The sequence below is a fragment of the Calliopsis andreniformis genome, chromosome 5 (assembly GCF_051401765.1).
Source record: "Calliopsis andreniformis isolate RMS-2024a chromosome 5, iyCalAndr_principal, whole genome shotgun sequence".
In the NCBI taxonomy this organism is placed as follows: domain Eukaryota; kingdom Metazoa; phylum Arthropoda; class Insecta; order Hymenoptera; family Andrenidae; genus Calliopsis; species Calliopsis andreniformis.
Genome location: NC_135066.1, coordinates 7,092,603 through 7,107,381, shown reverse-complemented (window position 1 = coordinate 7,107,381; position 14,779 = coordinate 7,092,603). Strand labels below are relative to the sequence as shown.

The window sequence follows — 14,779 nt, the reverse complement described above, 5'->3', positions numbered from 1 at the left end:
CAAAATTTTATACCAGTGAATAAAAAGAACTCCTCTAGCAATATGAAGATTGAGTTGTTCTTCCATATAGAACAGTCTCAGTTGAAAATGAATTTTTCTAATGGCAGACAGAATTTGCAAAATAATATAATTATTGTTTTTATAAATAATTTCTAGAAAAAATTACAATTGAACAATTTATGACTCATTGTGTAAAAATCTTGAAACATTGACTAAGAAATGTGTATTATATACATTATTATATTTAAAGCTTGAAAAGCGCGTTTCTGCTATTAAGCATAAGTAACGTTTAATCTATGAGACTAATGAATTTTTTTCTTGTTAATTATAAAGGTACCAAATTTTTCCGATAAACTGTTCAAATAATTTCATTAAATATTTATCTTTTAATAATTAGGACACATTAAAAATTGAGTGTGCAATATAAAATGATATGGAAATTCGTGGTATGGTTCGATTGAGTGCAAGGTACAAGCAGTGACTTAAATTCGACGTTAGAAATAAAATGATCATTGTTAATGAATCAATGTTGCTAATATTAAAAATAATACAGCACACCACAGTATATATATACATATACATGTAATAATGCTAACGCTTGCAAATATTGTCACCATTTTGAGATTGAGTCATAAAAAACTCAACTTGTAAAAAGTCTGAGAAGCAACAGTCTCAAACTGAAAGTTATTGTAATTAAAAACGAAAAAATTAAAAAAAATATATTAACACTATGACGACCGCTAGTTTTAACAATAACTTTACAATGGCGCAACTGTTGCGTCAGCGGTCGTCATAGTATTAAAACTTACTTAAGAATGAGCAACAGTATCTTGATATATAATTATAAGAAAAAAAGCATTAACTTAATGTATTTTATTAAATAAAACGTACTACGAATTTGAATATTAAAGTATTAAGAGAAAATCATTCAAAGTAGGTTGAGCAGAACGCGTTAAGCTGAAGATGAGGATATGTATGTTGCCTTTATTCACTTTTTTGTGATATTAGATATTGTTTAATTAATTCCATGTGAAATTTTTAAAACACATTCAATTACTCTTGTAAGTTTAAGAAAAATACAATGGAACATTATTTAAGCTAAAGTATACAGACTCTCCATTGTGAGAATTAAAATTTGTAAAATGCATGTACCATTTGATGGAAAATAACATCGAAATTTGTCAAAATGTTTGAATGCTTTAAATTTGTGCGTGTCCCATTAACATGTTAAATACGGATAAAAAAAGAAACAATCATCTCATAAATACTAATTGTGAAATACCTTAATATCTTTAATTTTTGTACATACAGTCAAAATCAGTGTTAATTTTTCTTCTTCATGCACAAAATAAGACTTACATGTAAATAAGTTGAAGTCATTGAATATTATCTTACAATTAAATGAAAATCTTTTATTCAGTATAGTTACAATGGAAATCAGTCATATTCCTCGTAATTTTATACCGTATTGTTTTTTAGAAATGTAAAATGGAAAAAAAATTTAAATTTCAATTTAGTGTATGATTTCCATAGTGACCATAATTGTGTTTCTTATATTTCACTTTGAAGCTTACAAATCCTACTTGCTATTCAAATACTATTACCATTTAGTGTAGCACAATTACGTAATTTCTGCGATTATGTTGTGATTTAAAAATATATTTATTTCTAATAAAAAATGTTACACACATTTTGTACATGAAAATTAAATTTTCAAGATAAACATAGATTTTAAATTAAAAATTAAACTTTTCAATCTCACAAACAGTTCAGACAGGTAATGTATGACATAAGGTGTAAATCCATTATCTGTGTTGAGTGTTGTTAAGAAATGCGCGTTGTAATATAAAATTGTATAAAATGAGTGGCTATCAAATGGAGTTATTCCATCTTTCACAGTGTATAAATTGTAGCAGTCATTCAATAAATGTTTTATATACAATTTATTATAAGAACTCAGGTTTTTAGATCCAATAGTCTTAAAAAGTCTTCTTTTGTCAAATTTAACTGTCTAATTGCCATTAAACATGCCTACATAGAGATACATAAATAAAATGAATTCTTTCAGTACTTTACAAAATATTAGAAATAAAAAATAAAACAGGTACGTACATTTTGCTTTTTTAAGTTATCTATAAATAACATTTGTTTTTTAAATACATGTATTAATTCTGAAATTTGTTTTCCTAAATTATTAACTGACAATCTTTTTTCTTCTTGTAGCTTTCTAATTTGGTTTCTTAATTCCTAAACATAGGACATATATAAAAATCTATACAAAAAAGTAGTAACTTTTTAAACTTATATTAAATGTATTTTTTACCTTCTCCTCTATTTGAGAACATTTAAGGCCATTCCTGAGTTTATCATTGCTTTCTAGAGATCTATTTAATCTTGTACTATAATTATTTGATTGCTGAGTTAACACTTTTATCTGTTTCTCAAGTTTATCTAAATCCTGTTAACAAATTTATCTTATAAGTGTTTAAAATAGTATATATAATTCTTTTCAATTAAGTCATTATACCTTTTTTATAACTGAATTTTCAGTATTTAACGTTAAACACTGACATTGCAATTCTTTATTAGTGTTTTCTAATCTTATAATTGTATCTTTTAGGAGTTCTATTTCATTTTGTGATTTAACTTCCATCTTTTTATACTCAGATTCTAAATCTTTATAATTATCACACTGCAATGTAACACAAACTGTTTAAAACTGTTAACTTAAGATTTAATTAAATTTAAAATTGTTAGCTAATTATTTCTGTAGGAAGTTCCACTTACCTTCTTTCTATATTCATCACTTAATACTTGTAACTCATTTTGCAATAAATCTATTTTAGCTTTAAACAAATCAACAATAGCTTTGTGTGCCAAATTTCCTTTTTTAGGAACTTCATCTTCAGGATTCTTTTGCACTTCTTTTCTATTAGGTAAAGATGATGTTAAAAACAAAAATTTAATTTTCTTATTTATAGCACAGAATAATACTTTTACACAAGTTTGATATAAATAATTCTATTACGTCTTCTACTTACAATTTCGATGAAAAGTCTTGATTAATTTTATGTGGTAAAGATACATTTCGTTTAACGGAAATCTGTGAATTTTCTTCTTTCCGTGTTATCGTATTTTCAAAAGATTCTTTCTTTTCTTTTATCAAATTTGAATACTGCAATTTTAAATTACGAACTGAACAGTCGCTATTATAAGTGTTTATAACAAGATCTACTTCCTTCATTAAATCTTGCGCTTTCTGCTCCAGTTCTTTATTTAGTTGATGAAATCCTTTCTCTTTAACTAATAAATCCTCAGCCATTCTTCAATGCTACTAATCGTAAAATAGAATGTACTGTTTCATTTAATAATTCTATGTGTTCGCTACCTCCTATTTGATATCGATTATCTATAACACCTTTGTTTATATTCAGCCAGAACACCTGTTTAGTATTTGTTTACGGGGTCGTAGTACTACTGCGTTATCAGCGCGAAGGGCGGCAGTTTCTCATGTTCAAACCATCAAACGTACGATCGTTTTATGAAGTTGACTAATTAAAAGTGTCAATATCATACGTAACATTTAAAATTATTTAGCGTACAGAAATGACAGCGCGCTCAATTCTGCAAGGTACATTTCTCGATATTTTTCATAAGTATTTGTAAGTTTCTTTCAAAAATTTGGCGGTTCTCGACAGTTCATACACGATCATAATAAAGCGGACTTCTTCGTAATTTTACCTTTGTGATAATTATTGTAATCTTTGTTGCATTACAAGTTAAAAAACATCTTTATGATTAAATACTTCATTTTTTTGTATCAAAACTAACATCATCGAATATTAATTCGTTGTAGTTTTTGATCAGTATCAAAAAGCCCGTTTGTTGTTCGTTCAATCCGTCGCGGATTATGCCTCAAAACCAAGCAATGTAGAATGTCTTGAAGCTGCTGGAGCTTTGGATCTTTTACGTCCTTTATTAACGGATCTTGTGCCATCCATTCAACACATGGCAGCTATAGCAATAGGAAAAATTGCAAATAATGATCATAGATTAGCGCAAGCTATCATAAGAAAGGATATTTTACCTCAATTACTAAAGAATATTGATAAACAAAATGTATGAATGTAAGCACTTTAAGTTTAGAAAAATGTGTTTCTTTTTCTTTTTCAATAGAATGATATATTTTTTCTAATATGAATTACATATAAAAAATGGGCAAAATTAGCCATTGCAACATTTACATACATTCGTTTCAGAAATTTTATAAGAAAGCAGCATTGTTTGTTATACGTGCTATCGCTAAGCATTCTCCTGAGTTGGCATCCATAGTAATACAGAACAATGGATTGGATATCATTTTATTATGCTTAGAAGATTTTGATTCTGGTGTTAAAGAAGCTGCTGCTTGGGCACTAGGGTATATTGCTAGACACAATAAAAGTTTAGCCCAAAGCATAGTTGATACAGGTACACTCATTGTGATACAAAATAATATAGTTTAAGTAATTTATGTATATGTAATATATGTTCTTAATAGGCACTGTACCCTTATTGGTTCTGTGTTTACAAGAACCTGAATTGTGTTTAAAACAAATTAGTGCATCTGCTATTTCTGATATAAGCAAACACAACAAAGATCTTGCTGAGACTGTTGTTGATGCAGGAGCAATCCCTTTTCTTGCAAAAGCTTTATCTAATCCTGATGCTAAGTTGAAGGTAAAACAGATTATTGCATTATGAGATTTTGTAATTTAATATTCTAGTTTTTAATCAAATATACAGCGTCAAGTCCTTTCGGCACTGAGCAGTATATCAAAACATTCAGTAAACCTGGCAGAATCTGTTATTGAAGCTGAAGTTTTTCCTGATGTTCTTGTACATATGGCACACCCTGACGAAGGTGTTGTTAAAGCTGCAACAACATTGACCAGAGAAATTTGCAAGCATTCATTCGAAGTAAAACAACTAAATTTCTGTTTCATTACTGCATACTAATTATATTTTTTCTTAGATGGCCCAACTTATTGTAAATATTGGTGGTATTGGTGCACTTGTTGAATTAATTAGTACATCAAAATTGCCTGTTAGATTATCAGCAATAATGGCACTTGGCTACATTGCTGGACATTCTGATCAATTAGCTGCAGCAGTTATAGGATCTAAAGTATAACACTATAATATTATTATTGATACAATATTTTTAATAAAACATTTTTTTGCAGGCAGTTATTATTTTATCTGGTGTATTACACCAAGAAGATGACGACTACATACTTGCCATTACTGCATGGGCAGTTGGTCAAATTGGAAAACATACACCAGAACATGCAAAAGCAATAGCAGTTGCTAATATTTTTCCAAAGTTATTACAAGTATATACATTTTTTTATTTCTGTTATCAATTATATAATTTTATATTATCATTTACATTTAATTTTCAGTTTTATAATAAGCCAAACAGCTCAGAGGATCTCAAAGCAAAATGTAGTGTAACACTAAAGCAGGTACTGCAGCGATGTTTGTACATTGAAGCTTTAGAACCCTTACTATATGATTCACCACCTAACATTTTAAAGTATGTGCTTGCACAATTTAGTAAGGTAAGTAATATGATAATATTTTAACTTGTATATAATTCTTTACTTTATACATACACTATACAAGTTGTACTCAGAACTTACAAACTAAAACATAACAGTATAATAAATGAAACAATTTCTGTGTTACAATTTGTAAAATACAATATTTATGTTTTATTATTTATCACATACATTACTTGACTAAGTTATATAAACCAATAATAATAACAGATCTTTTTACTCTGAGTACAAAGGTTGTCATTTAATGATAACTTTGCTTTTATATAATATATAACAAATAATATTGACATATATACACCAAATATTATTCAGCTATTTAATGCTGCTCTACTGAAAAATTGGTCAAGCTGTTGTATAAGATAAATGGTTCTTCTTTATCACATAAAACCTATGATGCCGTAATAGCATTCTAATCATTACAATCCTAATTTTGTGATACTATTTTGATGTACACATAATACAATGACTTATCTCTGTATTTGTATAATTTATCCTCGCAATTTCTACTATTCGTTTGTCCCCTTTATACGCGTTACAACAGTTTAGACGGCACAAATTTTAATTTGACTTTGATCAACACAGATATCAAATATTTCATATTTCTAGTAAAAAGTAATACATTTCGATATGCTATACGTCATTGTATTCGTTTGACAATAAGATTAATAGAAAGTGAAAATAACGGTAAGAGCGTAAAATGGTCTGAATTATTCCTTTTAATGCTTCTTTAATAAATATTATGGCACATTTGAAGTCCCAAAAAAGCACATTTCTCAGTCTTACGACAGTAAATGGTTCGGCTAATGTACGAGGGCGATTGAATCGCTAAGTGCTCTTTACTTAAAAATTGTAATCGAAGTATGAAATATTTAGATGTACTTTTTATCAAGCTACTTTCTATTTGCGGCTATTGTACCATGGTGTATCTTCTAATGGCAGTATTTGATATAAAGTTACCAGTTGTACAAAAATTGTAGATGTAGATAACAAAGAATTGTAAAGTTAGAAGTAAATGTTAATCATTGATCAATGAAAATTTCAGTTTATGAAACTGTTGATCAATAAGGCATTAATTTGATATTAGCAATAATACATTAATGTAATGTACAAATCTTAATATTATGTGCTTTGAATCATACTTTTGATAAATATTAAGCTCATGAATTGTAGCACTAATAGTATAAATGCAGTACTTGCATTCTGGAGAAAGACTGACTCTTTGCAAATTTTCATTCAAATCATTATATCAATTTTTATATAAACATAAATAATGAGACTTATCAATTATCATTAATGATTTCCATCCAAGATATTTCGTTACTTTTTTCATTTGCATTTCTTTTATTAAGAAATTTTAGTAGACTAGTACTTTGATTAAAATTTAAAATAAACTATACATTAAGAAAAACATCCAAAACTAATAACTGCTGAGAAACTTCTATTACAATAAATAAACTTCAAAAATATTTATTTCATAACGTAAATCAGTGTAAAAAAATAAACATTACAATCTTAGAAACTAGAAGTTTCACCAAAACTTTTGTTGCATGATAATCTCGAATCGTAAAGCAATTAAGGCATATACTCGGTTCAGAGCATGCAATCTGTCCAAGTATCTCTGAAAAATGAGAAAAAAAAAGAAAGTTATGTTACATCACTGTATCTATAATAAGAATAGTCAAGAAATGCATATAAATGACCAACCATTTTTATAACAATATTTAAAAATAATTTATCTATCAATGTTAAAATAAAATTTTAAAGTTCTTTTTTTTTAATATTTAACAGTATCATAAATATTTTTATAATTAATATGAAATTTTCTATAATTTAATATCACTTAGTTAAAAAGTCTTGCTTTGTAAAAAGTAGAATATGTAACAGTTTGTGCTAGTTACAATTTTTTTAATATTCACGATTAATATATGATTTTTCTATTGTGCTATTATAAAAGAAATTCACATACTTTTTATCAGTATACAGTGCTTTAAAAAGTAGACATGATACGTGTGTATCATATCCTATCCTTGAAGTAAATAAAATCACGTTGCTAGTAAGCACTTACGTATGATCTATGTATTTATCATGACAGATAAACCCAACCATCATATATAAGAGTTACACATAATTAGAAAATCAATATGTACCAAGGCATTACCTTACACAAGATAAGATGTTTTTAAGTTATATAATTAATGAATATTAAACCAAGTACATTACTCACTTCGAAAATGAAATTAATCTATTAATTATAGTCATTACAATATTTATTTATACCAATAATTAAGTTATGTTCACTTTTCTTTTTACAAAGCAATAAATATTACTTCTTTAATTACTATCAAAATAAAACAAGAAGTTTAATCTACTTGTCCATTCATGCAACAAAATCACTCTTATTCATCATTGTCATCGTTTGGTTTAATACTAGCATAATTGTTCATATTTCTATTCACCCTTAACATTTTGAGAAAACTGCCTAGTACAAGTATAGTCTTCCTATGCCTTCTGAAAATTCCAGCATAAAGTTCTTCACGTACATCTCTTCTGTCACTCACATCAGAATCAATACTTGATACAGAAACAACTGAAGGTTTGGCAGAGACCGGCTGGTGATAATTATTGGTCTCTCCAGAATTAAGAATAACACAATGTTGATTGTTTATCATGTCTACTATTGGCTTTTCACCTTCTCTGTTTGATGTTTGAAATCAACTTCTTTATGTCCACGCTTTACAATAATTAACATGAATTTCACAATGTTATACAATGAAATTATACAAAGTTAACTTCGCATGTAGTCTATAAAACCTCTGCAGTTACACTGAGCAATGTAGCGGTGAGCTAACTCCTTATAAGTTACAGATTTTTATGCTACTGCTATCAGACATATTTGCTACAAATCCTGCAGATTGTATTGTCTAATGCACAGTATAATTTGTCTTGTATACAGTGATATCGTTTCCTTTTATCATGTACACTTTTATTTGTTTAGACTTTAAGGCTGCTGTCTTTCCTGTTATCAAAGTCATGCATGTCATTAAAAAAGTTATTACAGCTTTAATTGCAATATTTTAGATTCTTCAATTTATTCTTATCTTTTATGTTCCTTCACATTATTATATTATATCTACTTTATTATAATCGTTGTATGTAAAGCTTCACTTAATGCTTGCTGCCTCAGTTTTTGTCACATGTCTATTATTTGTTTATTACATTGCTTGCTCTAAAAAAATGCTTTAAAAATCCTAATACTTTCTGTTTAGAGCGTGTGCAAACCGTGTCCGGTTAAATTTGAGTAAAAAATTAGAAATTGTAATAAAACAAACAGTCAGCATACATAGAGTTTAATTAGTCCTGCGGCTAATGTCGCAAAAAACTGGCGTCGAATTTCCTTCTCTTTCCTTTGCGGCCGATCTTTAGTACCACACAGATTAAAACTGTAAAAAATGTGATAATTTTATTATGAACATATTTTAAACAACATAAGTCATTATACAAATAATAAATTAAAAGTTGCTTGAGGAATAAAAAATTCGTAAATGTATCGACAGGTTTGCAATAAACACGAACTCCTACGACTTTGCTCTGGAATTTTGTTTTCGGAAATGAGATATTTTTGGCGATGAAAAAAGACAGAAAAAAGTATGCAGGTTGGCTTCGGTTTCATTGCGTTGCGTATATGTATTAATATATACCGCTAATAATATTTGTCATGCAACGTTAGCAAGATAATTCTATTGCAAATTTAAAATCAAATTACTCGAGTAAATAAGTGAACTATAAATTAAAAAATATTTAATTATAAATATTTTTCTAATCTTTAGTACCTATTTCTTTTTATTTGCAATTTAAATAAAAAATTAATGGTTTACAATTTATATAAATTCTACGAGTATTACGATGAAATTCAATCAATGAGTTAGAATCAATTAAAAACAAACTTTGTTTTATCAGTATTATTGACTGCCTTTTAAAAATCATACGAACCAATGCAATATTGTTGCGTGGAATGTCGCTGATTTATGCGTCAGAAGCGGTATGAAATATGTGAAATAGGACGCATAACAATGTCGCAACAAATATTTACAAGGTCTTGCAAATTTCGCAATAAGTTGTCACACAATGTTACATAGTTTATTTATTTGTTTCTTTATTTTTGCAATGTATTCAAGATCATAATTTTGTGTATTATAGAAATAGTAATGATACTTTTATTATATGTATAATATGTTTAAATAATGTTAATTCATCATTATAATTAAAACATTTAAGAATGTAGGTTTAGTTTGGGCGAATGCACTTAAACAGTGTGCAGGTCAGGTTTCAGAAGCCTTATTCTTAGGTGCATTGCAACATGCAAACTGATTGCTAATAATGTTCTCTTTACCACCTACTCATGCATGGACAAACATACATACATGTATTGAAAACATTAAAATATTAAAAGTACAAAGAATATATTTTAATTTGTTTATCATTTCATCTTTATATAGATTTTGCCCCATGATGCCAGAGCAAGAAGACTGTTTGTAACATCCGGTGGTTTAAAAAAAGTACAGGAAATTCAGGCCGATCCTGGTTCAACTCTTTCAGAATACATACAAATTATCAATTGTTGTTTCCCAGATGAAATTATCAGGTTATTTCTTATCTTATACCTTCACTACATACTTTTTTTTTTAACAATTAAAGATATTTTCACTCATTGTTGTTCCTGGCAGTTCTTAAAACATACTAAGCTGCTTATACTATCAACATGTAACAACTATAAGTTAAAATATCTTTGAAAGAAACTGGATTTTATAGTTTTTAAAAAACAATATTATTTTATTGAAATGTATAGGTGTTTTAAATGTTATCTAATTATTCAAATTATTTAAACATTATCATTCTGTCATGAATCAAATAATAGATGTTCGTTACATGCGCAAGACTAATTAAAATATTAACACATGCAACAGTGTATGTACATGTAAAGTAATGGCAACAATAGATAATCATCAAAAACACTAGTTGCTTTTGACATAACCTTAATAAGGATTTACTTACCCATGGAATTCGGTAGCGTGGGCTTTTATCTATGAGAAAGTCCAGTCTTCTCAGAGTCGTTTACACGAGCAGTGAATGCAAATAACTGCAGCTCCGTTTCTGGATCTCGCGTGTCTTAATTTAAATCGGGCAAGTAATATACGGTGTGACCGCCATGTTGTCACAGCTGATTGGCATTGGAAAAATATAAACCCGGACTTTAATGGATCAATAATTTTACGCGTTCTCGATGATTTCTGTAATTACAGAGCAAGTTTTGATTTTCTATAGTTTTATTAGTAAAGCTTTAATGTAGTATAACAGCATTGATATTCATAGACGTTGAAATCAAATTTGACTTATATTTTATCCAATATACCAGTGATGAGCAACCTTTTTTCCAGCGAGTAAAAATTGACAACTCAACAATCGGTCTAGGCTTCTACAACTGTAACCCGCACTTAATTCTTTAATTTCAGCATCGTTCGTTTTGATTTTTTTAACTGTAATATCTGTATAACGATAAATACATTTGTTTATCAGCGAAAGTAACAATTAATGAATACGGTTAAGCCATACAGTTTTTCGAAAATTATTTCATAGATTCGTATAACGTATTAATCGCGAAAATATCGGGCCCACGGATCAATTAGTTTTTATTTTGACTAAAGTTTATTAAAGTTTCAATCTGAAGTGTAATTGTTATACTTTCGAATATTAGGTATTATTCTCCTGGATATCCTGACAGTTTACTTGAAGCAGTTGAACAATATCAACCGAAATGTCCTTCCCTGTTTGCGATGGAAGATCGTTTATCTGATATTGATTCCAAATCTACTCTATCATCTCAAGAAGGAGAAGGTTAAAATACATTATCTAATTTCAATTGTATATTATAATTATACATATATTATACAGTAAATTAAAATAATTATTTAGAAAATGTCTATTCAGTTTTCCAATTTATGTTTCGACGATTTCAGTCGTTCAACATACGATCCTATTTTTGAAATCGTATTGCGATTTCCGCGATTTCTCGAATACGTTCGACAACTTTTCTGTACAGTGGTGCTCAATAAAATTTCTCGTTTATAAAGTTCTAAATATTTACGCACTCACGAAATAAGTAAATTTAACTGAATAATTAATATTTAGCACACTAATTCAACGTCTTTATTTCACGTGTGTTAACGTATACGTACTTACATATTTTAATTTGTATTATCTACTTGTTAACCAAGTATAATTTTAGAAACAAAAATAGTTACGCCTTTACGAATCTTCAGATTGGAAATAACAATAACAAATACCAACATGATTTTTATTAATAAAACTTAAACAATTAATCTTCCATTTATAGTGTCTGTATATAATATACGCAATATTAGAAATATACATGTATAATTTCTAGTGTATTAAGAACTCGAATATTTCCCCATATTCGCAATACGTTCAAAACCAGAACCTGTATTAGACCTTGCACATAGTTGCATGTTGCATTTAATATTTTGAGAAAATAAAAACGTTTAGAAAAACAGAAAGCGCCACTATTTTAAAGATATACATAGTCGATAGGAAGATAGCAAGATAGGACCGCGTGTAGGCAAAACAAATATTGTAAGGTTATGTGGTAAAAATATATTATAGTTTATTATTTTAACTTGCTGTATATCTTGCTAAATAAATCATGAAGACAAAACAGGCAGTTGCGAAGAGAAATAACGTGAAACGTAAGAATCATGTGTCCAAGCCTGTCATTAAATCAAAGAAACGTATGCCTACGAAAACATTGTACAATCAAAAGTTTAATGCACCTTTAAAAAAGAAACGTAAAAGTGAATATGATCCAAAGGAAGAAGCGAGGTATAATTATAGCTATAAGATAAAAAGACTGATTTAGAACCCTTTGAAAAATTATAACGTAATTGGTGTACAGGTTAGAAAGAATTGTGTTTGGAGATCCAAGTGATATCATAAACAATTTATCAGACGACGAAGATTTCGTTGAATCGAATGAAAAGGAAAGTATTAATATAGATGACAATGATATTTCTGTAAATGATGATATAAGTAATGATGTGAATGCACAAACTGAAGGTGATGTTCATACAAAAAATAAAAAGAGACCAGCATGGGTAGATGAAGATGATGCTCAGTGTTCGTATGTATACCCATTTTAGGAATTATTTTTTGTTAAAGAATTAATTATATTTTAATTAAGTTGATTATATTGTTTGTTAGAGTACAAAGTGCTGCAAAGTTACAAAATCGTAATTTGTCTGATGATGTGCCAGAAAAATTATACAAAGATTACCTACAAAACAAATATAAACAGTTAATTGGCACTCCAAAATGGGCTGAACTTAAGAAAACTGATAAAAATTCTGATGACTTGGATGATGAAATATTGAAGGTATTAAAAGCTTCTAAGAAGTTTTTGATTCAGACTTAATACAATTTAATATTTTCTTTCAGCATAGTTGTCATTTAGAGAAACCCAAAGTGAAAAATTTGCCAAAAAACATTATTGACATAAAAGCATTAACTCCAATTAATAAGCAAACGCATATTGAAGGACCAGTAATATCAAGTGTTGAATTTCACCCATCTGCTACTGTAGCTCTAGTTGCTGGTACATCAGGAATTTTGTCTCTTTTTCAAGTAGGTAATTAATATATAACTGAAACGTTATTGTGGAAAATAACATACACAACAAAATTGAAAAATTTTAGCACTTGTGTTACTTTCTACAAGAACATTTTGATTATGTTTATATCATTAAAAAAACTCTATTGAACAATAATGTAACTATAGGTAGATGGCATTGAAAATGCTAAACTGTGTACAATGGAATATAAAAAGTTTCCTATTAGCTCTGCAAAATTTTTTAAGGATGGTACAGAAGTTTTAATTGGCTCACAATATTATCCACATTGTCATTCTTACAATTTAATGACTGGAAAAACATATAGAATACCATTACCACATGGTATGACTAATCTGAAGGTCAGTGATATTATATTTGAATCATTTTTATAGTAATATTAATTTCTACTCTTTTTAAAATAACTTTAGAAATATGAAGTGTCACCTGATGGTAAATTATTAGCTGTTTGTGGTCGATTGGGAGAAATTTTCTTATTATCCAGTTCATCTAAAGAACTTGTTGGTACTCTGAAAATGAATGCAAGGTGTAGGGCACTGTCATTTACTCAAGATGGTAAAACTCTCATTACACATGGTGGTAAGTTTCATGTAAAAACATTTTTTATACCTTTTAATTGAATATTGCAAATTTTTTTCATCTCACTTTTTAATTTTTGTAATCTACTACAGATAGCAGTGAAATGTACATATGGGATATTAATAGTCGCATGTGTATCCACCGAGCTGTAGATGATGGATGTCTGTCCTGTGCCAGTATAGCAATGTCCCCAAGTGGTCAATTTTTAGCAACAGGTAGTAATGAAGGTGTGGTTAACTTGTATGAGACAAAGACAGTGTTACAGAATGCAAATCCTACTCCCTTAAAAATTCTTTACAATCTTGTAACGTCTATCACATCTCTAAAGTTTAATTCATATTCTGAAATATTGGGGATAGCTTCACACAAAAAACATAATGCATTTAAAATGATGCATTTGCCATCGTTTACAGTCTTTTCCAATTTTCCTACGTTTCAAACAAATATATCAATGCCAGAGGCCATTGACTTTTCTCCAGGTAGTGGTTATTTATCAGTTTCTAACAGATCAGGTAGTGCTTTTTTGTACAGATTGAAGCATTATGGAAATTATTAGACAAATATTATTTTGTAAAATATATGATTATATTAAAGATTTTTTTAATAAAAAAGAACTAAATTACGTCGTTTCTACACATATTTTATTTGGAAAAAACAGTTCACATTCGTAAATAGAAAAAGTATAAAGAAAAAAGATGTTAATAATTATTAAGATTTACGTAATAATTGAAAACAATTTTAGTTTATTTTTTTCTCTCCATTTTAAATATACAAAATCAAAAGAATTTCTATGATCTATTTAATGAAATGCTTGTGCCTCTTGTAAAATAGAGTAAAAAATTTTGTCATGAATTTGACTAAAAAACATATATTAAAAATATTAGATAAATAATACATATAT

The 14,779-nt window shown here is 28.2% G+C and overlaps 4 protein-coding genes across 4 annotated transcripts; 2 read left to right on the top strand and 2 right to left on the bottom strand.

Moving 5' to 3' along the window:
- Positions 1 to 1,891: 1,891 nt before the first annotated feature.
- LOC143179521 (uncharacterized) lies at positions 1,892 to 4,070 on the bottom strand. Its single transcript, XM_076378813.1, has 6 exons — positions 3,042 to 4,070; positions 2,788 to 2,929; positions 2,528 to 2,692; positions 2,324 to 2,458; positions 2,113 to 2,247; positions 1,892 to 2,031 (listed from the first exon to the last, which is right to left on the bottom strand). Exons 1-6 carry the CDS (start codon positions 3,320 to 3,322, stop codon positions 1,957 to 1,959), a joined length of 933 nt encoding a protein of 310 aa, XP_076234928.1. The 5' UTR covers positions 3,323 to 4,070; the 3' UTR covers positions 1,892 to 1,956.
- LOC143179526 (sperm-associated antigen 6) lies at positions 3,607 to 11,583 on the top strand. The gene is made up of 10 exons (XM_076378820.1): positions 3,607 to 3,631; positions 3,857 to 4,119; positions 4,260 to 4,470; positions 4,541 to 4,719; positions 4,786 to 4,959; positions 5,015 to 5,167; positions 5,226 to 5,375; positions 5,445 to 5,603; positions 10,100 to 10,245; positions 11,356 to 11,583. Exons 1-10 carry the CDS (start codon positions 3,607 to 3,609, stop codon positions 11,498 to 11,500), a joined length of 1,605 nt encoding a protein of 534 aa, XP_076234935.1. The 3' UTR covers positions 11,501 to 11,583.
- Positions 5,381 to 10,793, bottom strand: LOC143179524 (uncharacterized). Its single transcript, XM_076378817.1, has 3 exons — positions 10,656 to 10,793; positions 8,060 to 9,043; positions 5,381 to 7,221 (listed from the first exon to the last, which is right to left on the bottom strand). Exons 2-3 carry the CDS (start codon positions 8,270 to 8,272, stop codon positions 7,132 to 7,134), a joined length of 303 nt encoding a protein of 100 aa, XP_076234932.1. The 5' UTR covers positions 8,273 to 9,043; positions 10,656 to 10,793; the 3' UTR covers positions 5,381 to 7,131.
- Positions 10,853 to 14,536, top strand: Wcd (U3 small nucleolar RNA-associated protein 18 homolog wicked). Its single transcript, XM_076378810.1, has 8 exons — positions 10,853 to 10,893; positions 12,328 to 12,497; positions 12,571 to 12,795; positions 12,876 to 13,047; positions 13,110 to 13,299; positions 13,453 to 13,640; positions 13,710 to 13,878; positions 13,971 to 14,536. Exons 1-8 carry the CDS (start codon positions 10,885 to 10,887, stop codon positions 14,432 to 14,434), a joined length of 1,587 nt encoding a protein of 528 aa, XP_076234925.1. The 5' UTR covers positions 10,853 to 10,884; the 3' UTR covers positions 14,435 to 14,536.
- The last annotated feature ends 243 nt before the right edge of the window (positions 14,537 to 14,779 follow it).